The following is an 8,102-nucleotide window of genomic DNA, read 5'->3' as shown; positions in this document are numbered from 1 at the left end:
GTTGTTTTGCATTTTCGCAAATCTCCTTAATGTCTAGCTCATTGGAAGAGAGCAGGGTCCTCGCATCTGCTTCTGCACGTTCAATCTTACTGTGAGATGCTGTTCTGCGTTAAATATGCCAAGAACATCTTGCCTCCTACTGATATAAAGCTGGCGAAAGGGACCACCTCACGGAGACCCTCTGGGTATTGGAGACCCCCAGTGGTCATTAGACCACGCTCTGAGAACCGATAGAGTACAGATTAAATGAGGCAATATTTATTTGTAAAGCACTTAGAATTAAATATGAAATAGATGTCCAATACATTTTCAACTTAATTTTTTTTTTTTTTTATCAGTATGTGCCAGGTTGGTGGGGGCTTTAGGGCTATAAGAGCATTAAGGTGTTTTTTTTTATGCCTTCAAGGAGCTCCCAGTCTCATGGGGGAGGCGTCTGTGTAACCACACGGTTAAAACTCAGCGTGCGAGGGGCAGTTCCGTGGGAGAAGGCAGCGGGCTGTGGGAATGCAGAGGAGGGTCCCTAAACCCTGCGTGGCGCGTGGGAAGCGAGGGAGGACTTGGTGGGTTCTGGAAAGACTCTGCTGGGGGCGGGGTGTCGGATGGCCTAGGGCGTTTAGCCAGGTCAAAAGGACAGGGGGCTTGGACAAGAAAACTCGCGGTGCCGAGATCCAAACCCCGGCCTCACCTCCTCTGTGAAGCGGTGTTTATGTCACAAGGAACTGCTAAAGGACGTGGCTCTGCGGGCGGGGCAGCCCGGCGGCTTCGGGGGCAGGGGACCCCTCCACCCTTCCTTGTGCCCCTCTCGGGCCGCTGTACTGGAACGCAGGGCCCGGCGCCACCAGGTCCGCCTGTGACTGGGTCTGCGGGCTGGGGGGTGGGGGTGGGGGTACGGGGGGCTGGTCCTCGCTCTCTCCCCCGCATGGGCCCCATCGCCGAGCCCACCTCGCGACCCCTCCATTCCTCTCCAACGCAGAGGCTGCCGCTCGGCTCGGCGAAGCGTCCAGAGACCAGCGTGCCCCCCACCACCCACCGCCTCCGCCCCCTCTCCTCCGGGCTAGCCTCGACCCCTCCCCGGCGGGAGTGGGAGAGGAGGAGCCAGGACCGGGCCGGAGGAGGGGGCGGCGAGGAGGAAGGTCCGGCGGGGGTGGGAGGTGGGGGGTGCCGCCTAGTCTGCGGGTCGCGGTGCGGGGCCCGCGGGGACCCGGGCGCCCTCGGGCGGCGGAAGCCGGGCGCGCCCCTCGCCAGGCCGGGATCGGGGCGGGGCGCGCGGCATCCACGCGGGGGGAGCCGGTCAGCCGGTCTCGCCGCCGCCACCAAAGTTTCCTGGAGGAGCCGCGGCCGCCCTTCCTTCCCCGGCCCCGGGCGCGGGGGCGACCCTCGGGCGAGAACTGTTTCCGAGGGCGACAGGGCCCCCTCTCCGGCTAGACCCCGCGCCTCCATTGCGCCCAACTCGGATTCCCAACTTGGGAGGCGCCGCGGGCCTGCGCACGCGCGCCTTCCTCGCCGCCGCCGCCTCCTCCTCCTCCTCCTCCTCCTCCCGCCCGGGAGCAGGCTCCGGGCCGAGCCGCGCGCCGAGACTCGCCCCCCGCGCGCCGCCCTCCGGCTCGCGGTCCGCCGCCCCCGCCCATGCGGACGCCGGCCGGCCGCCCGGTGCGCCCTCGTCCGAGGGCCAGCTGAGCGCGGACCGCCGGCGGCGGCGCGAGGTGGGCCCGGCCCGGCGCTGCCCTCGACAGCGGCAAGTTTGGGAGTTGCACTAGTTTGCGGGGTGGGGGAGAGGCCGGGCGGGGCGCCATGGAGGAGGACCGGGGGTCGTCGCTGGCGGCCGAGTCGGCGCTGGAGAAGAACGTGGCGGAGCTGACCGTCATGGACGTGTACGACATCGCGTCGCTCGTGGGCCACGAGTTCGAGCGGGTCATCGACCAGCACGGCTGCGAGGCCATCGCGCGCCTCATGCCCAAGGTCGTGCGTGTCCTGGAGATCCTGGAGGTGCTGGTCAGCCGCCACCACGTCGCGCCTGAGCTGGACGAGCTGCGCCTGGAGCTGGACCGCCTGCGTCTGGAAAGGATGGACCGCATCGAGAAGGAGCGCAAGCACCAGAAGGTGGGCAGCGAGCGGCCTCAGTCTGCCCATCCGGGGAATGGGGCCGCTGGGACCTAAGGGCCCTTCAGCGTCGGGCAGCTGTAGGTGCACGCTGTGTGTATGCAGGGACTAGATGAGAAGGGACCCGACTGGGGGTGAAAGACGAAGGGAGGGAGGCCCCCGGCCCTCTTTTGTCCAGCCAGCGCTCTCTGGCATATACCGCTTCAGAGATTAAGGGCAGTTCTTTGGAGTCAGACCTGAGTTCCAGTCCTACCTTTACCATGTAATAGCGGTGTGACCTTGGTTAAGTTACTCAACCTCTCTGTGCTTTATTTCCTCGCATGTCAGATAGTGATAGTAGTAAGACCCACCTTATAAGAATTAAGTGGGATATATCTAAAGTGCTTAGGTAATATTATATTCCAGAAATGAAATAAGCCCTCTGCCCTTCAGTGTTACCCAAGAAGATCTGACATCAAGCCCCTCTCTTCTTCTCACCCCAAAACCCCCCAGAGCAAAGGGGATATGACCTCCAGCCACGGAGCTCATTGACCCCCCAATCTCTGGAATTCTATTTGCAAATTGTTTCCCAGGGTTTCTTCTAGTTTAATAACCTGAAGTGCTTTTCTCTCCTTGGTTTTATCTTTAATCTTCACAGAACTCTGTGAGGCAGGAACTATCTTCATTTTACAGATGAAGAAAATTGGGGGGGGGGGGAATTTGTCCCACATTAGTGCTGAGAGAATCCCAGTCCCAATAGAGGTAACTCTAGTGCTTCTTCCCTGATTTGGGGGATGGACATGGTTTGGGGCAGCTTTAAAGCTAAGCCTCTGCCCTATGAACAAGAATCCCTCCAAGAACATGAATCAGGGCGTCCCTACTGGGCTGGGAGTCTAGACAAGGTGCCTGGGGAAAAGGAAGTGGGAGATGTGTGGTTTCCTGCCCCAACCTCAGCCCGAGGAAGATTCTGTCAGACCCTTTGGACAGAGAATAGGAGGAAACGCCTTTCCTTGGAGGAATCAGGGTGCCTGAGTGGGCTCCGGCTTGCTGTGTGGCCTCAGGAAATACACTTGGCCTCTCTGAACCTCCCTGGCAAGCCATAACCTATTGTGTTTCAAGGAAAATAGCCCTATCGGTGGCTGTGTCTTAATCTGGGGGCAGAGCTGTGAGTGGTTAAGAGCACTAGTGTTTGTGAGGTTTGACGGTGTTTGTCCTCACAGGTCCTTATGCCCTGAGGTCAAGAAGGAAACTCAAGCTCCCAAGTGTTAGGCAACATTTCCAAGATCACACTGAGAGCTTGAAAATGCCCCGGCCCTGTAATTAATGTCAAATTCCCCAGAGCAGGGACTTTGGAGCTACACGGCCTGGTTTCAAACCCTGCCATGGTGTGATCTTAGGCAAGTCACCTCGCTTCTCTGTGCCTGTTTCCTGAGCTGTAAAATGGGGATGATAATAGCACACATCTCATGGGGTTGTGGTGGAAAGGGTTGGTTAACTTATATAAAGTGTTTGGGACAGAGTCTGGCCCATTATGAGGGCCTTACAAGTGTTAACTGTTGTCCTTAGTCCTGGAGAGGCTTTCAGGGAGGTGTTCATAGAGACCCTACCCCCATCTCCGGCACCGCTCCTCCTACCCCACACCCTCACCACCCCCCATCTCTCTTAGAGAGTTGGGGGAAGGGATCTTTGAAATCCTGTCATGTGGCTGCCTCTTATTAACCGGGGCCTAGGAGCTTAGCCCAGGTCACTCAGAAGTCCTGGCACCTGTGTCCCCACCCTTGGCGTTTGAGTTCTGCAGCAACTGGGCTGGGAGACACCCTTGGGAGCCATCGGAGGCCACTAGGCCTGGAGTCAGATGGAATTCCCAACCAGCTGCACTTGTCACTTCTGGAACGCTATCAGCCAGGAAGTAAACCCCAGCGTGCTCAGAGCCGGGGCTTGTTGTAAACACTGAGGATGATTTCTCATAAATCAGAGGACAAAACCCTTTTCCCATCCCAGCCCTGGTCCCCTTTTCTCTGTATTCTTAGGATCAATAGAGACTCATCTGATTTTTCTTTCTTGTAATCTCAAAGGCTCTTCACGGTGCTATTTCCACAAAAATCTTCTGAGCATGTCCTTGGTCTTATCGGTTTGTCTGTTCATTCCTCCTTCCTTCCTTTGCCTGCCCCCCCCCCCACACTCTTTCTCTCTCAGCACACGTGGCTCCAGTAAAGCATGCACCCGGTCTTCCACCAACCCTTCCCCCAAGCACACTCCCAAACTCAGTCAGTTCTGCTCATCACACAGACTCAGGCCACAGGCTTAACATGTTCGATCTGCTTACTCAGTCTGCAACCTTGTGGATGGGCCACGGCATGCAAGGTGCCCTCCTGGGTGACATGGGCAGTGCAGAGACAGGGGAAGCTGGATCCTCATCTCAGGCAGTGGGTGGGTAACTGGGAAGACAGGAAAAATACAAATAGGATTAGAAAGTGATGGCTATGCAGATACAGTTGTCTATAATGTTAACAGTGTATATTGTTCATTTACTCATTCAACACATGTGTTTATTGAGCACCTACTGTTCTAGGCACTGGGGAGACAGCGGTGACCACAACAGATGAGGTTTTTGCCCTCATGGGCCTGACTTTCTACTGCAGTGCTCTCCCATAGAAAAATTATGTGGCTTGTCCTCTATTAATAAAAAGACACAGACGAGGTTAATTTTAATAACATATCCTATTAAACCCCACCTATGCAAAATACTATTTCTATATGTAATCAACGTAAAAAAAATATTTTTTATTGAGATCTGATTGATACGTGACATTGTATTAGTTTTAGGTGTACAGCATCATGATTTGATATTTGTGTATATTGTGAAGTGATCACCACAGTAAATTTAGTTACCATCCATCACCTCACATAGTTACCCCAAAAATTTTTAAAAAAAGAAATATTTTGCATTTTTTTTCCCTATGTCTTTGAAATCTGGTGCATATTTAACAAGTGCTCAGCAGCCCCATGTGGCTTGTGGCTACTCTGTTGGATGGTGCAGTTCTAGTGTGAGGAGATTTTTTTTTAAAGTTTTTAAATTTTCAGCTTATGATAAGTGACATGAAGAAAATAAAACAGGGCAATATGAAAGAGACTGGCCAGGATGGGGATCTAATAGATGGAGCAGTCAGGAAGGCTTCCCAGAGGAGGTGACATCTGAGCTGAGATCTGAAGCAAGTGTGGGTGAGGTGGGGTGGGGCATTCAAGGCAGATGCCACTGAAAGTGCAAAGGCCCTGAGGTAGGAATGGGTGTGTTCAAGGAACACAATGGAGGGGGCACCTGGGTGGCTTAGTCATTAAGCGTCTGCCTTCGGCTCAGGTCATGATCCCAGGGCCCTGGGATCCAGCCCCGAATTGGGCTCCCTGCCCAGTGGAGAGTCTGCTTCTCCCTCTCCCTCTGTTGCTCCCCCTGCTTGTGCTCACTTGCTCGCTCGCTCTCTCTGTCAAAAAACAACACAAAGAAGGCCCATGTGGCTAGAACAGAGCGAGTAAGGAATAGAGGTGGGAAGTGAGATCAGGGAGATGCAGGGGTCTGATTATACTGGGCCTTGTAGGCCAGCATATGGAATTTCAAGATGGCAAAGGAAATAATCAATCAGGGGTGATTTCCTGGAAAAGCCTTTTAGCTGGTATGGAGGCTAGATTAAATTCGCCGTGGTCAGCTCAGAGGCAAAAACCATACCCCCTCCCACCCCCTTTAGGAAAGGGGGGAAAAAAAATGCTGATGGTTAAAGTCTGTATTCATCTCCTATTGCTGCCCTGACAAGTTACCACAACTTACTGGCTGGAAGTAACACGAATTTATTATGATAATACAGAGTTGGATATTTATGGGTCATATCAATATGGATAATACTGCATAAAATTCTGGAGGTCAAAAATCACACATGGGTTTCAGTGGGTTAAAATCAAGATGTCAGGAAATTCATTCCTTCTGGCAGCTCTAGGGGAGAATCCACTTCCTTGCCTTTTCCAGCTTCCGGAGGCCACCTGCACACCTCGCGTTTTGGCCCCTTCCTCCATCCTCACAGCCGGCAGACAACCGGATCCCTAACTCTGACCTCTGCTTCTGTCAACACATCGTCTCCCACTCTGACCCCCCTCCCTCCCTCTTTCACCGAGGAGGACCCTTGTGATTACATTGGGCCCACCAGGATAACCCAGGAGACTCTCCCCATCCTGGGGAGCGGGATGCACAGTCAGGTACACTTGACCATTCCCCCCGGGGGCCACAGTCAGGTACACTTGACCATTGCCCCCGGGGGCCTCTGTGCTCAGCCTGCGCCAGGTGGGAGCAGAGAGAGAGCATGGGAGAGCCTGCCTCTGCTTCCAGCCCACACCTGCGCATGGGAAGGCCCCATGCCTGCTCCCTCAGTCTGCCGTCTGGCCCTGTCCTTCACCTCGCCTGGTGACCTTGAACCAGCTGGGCAAATACTTAGTTATTACCTCTCATTTCCCTGCTGTGGCAGGCTTCCTGACAAAGGAGATGGGGATTTAGGGATGTATTTAAAAGATGAACGGAGGCCGTGTTTATCCGGCCACTTGGGCCAGCTGGTGACAGGCTGTAGGAGGAACAGAAACCAGCAAACACATCTTCAGCACTTTCTGGGTGCTGGGCACTCTTCCAGACATTGACATCAGCCTCATGACAGCCCTCAGAGGTAGATATCACACTATTTATCACATTTCCAAGGCACCCAAAGGTCGAGTAACTTCTCCGGGATCAGCTACTATGTGGCGGAGACAGGATTCAAACTTGGGTCAACAGGCCCCAGTATCTTTGCTTTTTAAACCAGCATTGTGTCCCCACAACAGCGATTGTGCTATGTTTAGTTTCTGGTTTTACAAAAGATCTTTTTTTTGGTTACAGCTTTATTGAATATGATTCGCATACCATATAGTTCACCCATTTAAAGTGTCTAATTCAGTGGTTTTTGGTCTATTCAACAGTTGTGTAACTTCCACCAGAATCGTTTTTATTTTTATTTTTTTAAAGATTTTATTTATTTATTTGAGAGAGAGTGAGAAAGAGAGAGCACGAGCAGGGGGAGAGGGAGAAGCAGACTTCCCGTGGAGCAGGGAGCCCGACGCGGGGCTCGATCCCAGGACCTTGGGATCAGGACCTGAGCTGACAGCAAAAGCTTCACCGACGGAGCAACCCAGGAGCCCCCAGAACCAATTTTAGACATTTTCATTACTTGGGAAAGAAAACCCATACGCAATGAGCAGTCACTCCTCATTCCCCCACCAACCCTCCAGCCCTAGACAAGCGCCCATCTGCTTTCTGTGTCTATGGGTTTCCCTGTTCTGGATATTTCCCATCAGTGGAGTCATGCACTGTGCGGCCTACTTTCACTTAGCATCATGTTTTCAAGGTTGATCCACGTTGTTCGTCAGTTGATGGACATCTGGGTGGTTTCTATGTGTTGGCTCTTGTGGATGATGCCGCTGTGAACACTCACATACAGATTTTTGTGTGGATGTTGTGTTTTCATTTCTCTTGGGCAGATCCTTGGATTGGAATTGCTGGTCACGTGGTAATTGTTTAACTTATTAAGGGGCTGCCGGGCTGTTTCCCACGGTGGTTGTACCAGCAGGGCCTGAGGCTTCCAGTTTTTTCACATCCTTGTCAATCCTTCTGTTTCTTTGATTACAGCCATCCACAAAATGATTTTAATAGACTAATCTTAGTTATCCACACATCAGCCCCTTGAATCTTTATATTTGGCTCCCCGGCTAAGGGAAACTGAGGCTCAGAGTTGTAAAGTGAATTGGTTGCCCAAGATCCCTTGAAGAGATGCCAGTATCAGACATATAAGGAGCACTGGGCCAGGTGGCATCCCCGGGGTCTTTGCTGCCCCTTTGTCCCTTGGAGACAGGTGGGTCCTGACTCAGGGTCTGTCCACAGCTCAGGGCCGTGACCTCCCCAGAGAGGTTGGGAATGTCAGGGTCCCCGTGGTGCAGGGCTGCTCATCCGCGTGCTC

General features: G+C 53.5%; 1 protein-coding gene across 7 annotated transcripts in view; it reads left to right on the top strand.

The window, feature by feature from the left end:
* The first annotated feature begins 1,159 nt into the window (after window positions 1-1,159).
* Window positions 1,160-8,102, top strand: part of RILPL1 (Rab interacting lysosomal protein like 1) — a 42,823-nt gene continuing 35,880 nt past the window's right edge. For 2 of the 7 annotated variants that reach the window (XM_081802378.1, XM_081802379.1), the window contains exon 1: window positions 1,160-2,100. In XM_081802378.1, the coding sequence (XP_081658504.1) occupies window positions 1,792-2,100 (309 nt within the window). In that variant the 5' untranslated portion in view covers window positions 1,160-1,791. The remainder of the gene's footprint in view (window positions 2,101-8,102) is intronic. The other 5 variants (XM_081802380.1, XM_081802382.1, XM_081802376.1 and 2 more) reach the window with 4 other exon arrangements.

This window comes from Leptonychotes weddellii, chromosome 13 (assembly GCF_054177405.1).
Source record: "Leptonychotes weddellii isolate Sample4059 chromosome 13, ASM5417740v2, whole genome shotgun sequence".
Classification (NCBI taxonomy): Eukaryota; Metazoa; Chordata; class Mammalia; order Carnivora; family Phocidae; genus Leptonychotes; species Leptonychotes weddellii.
Note: the sequence above shows the minus strand (reverse complement) of the source record. Positions and strands in the feature narration are given on the sequence as shown.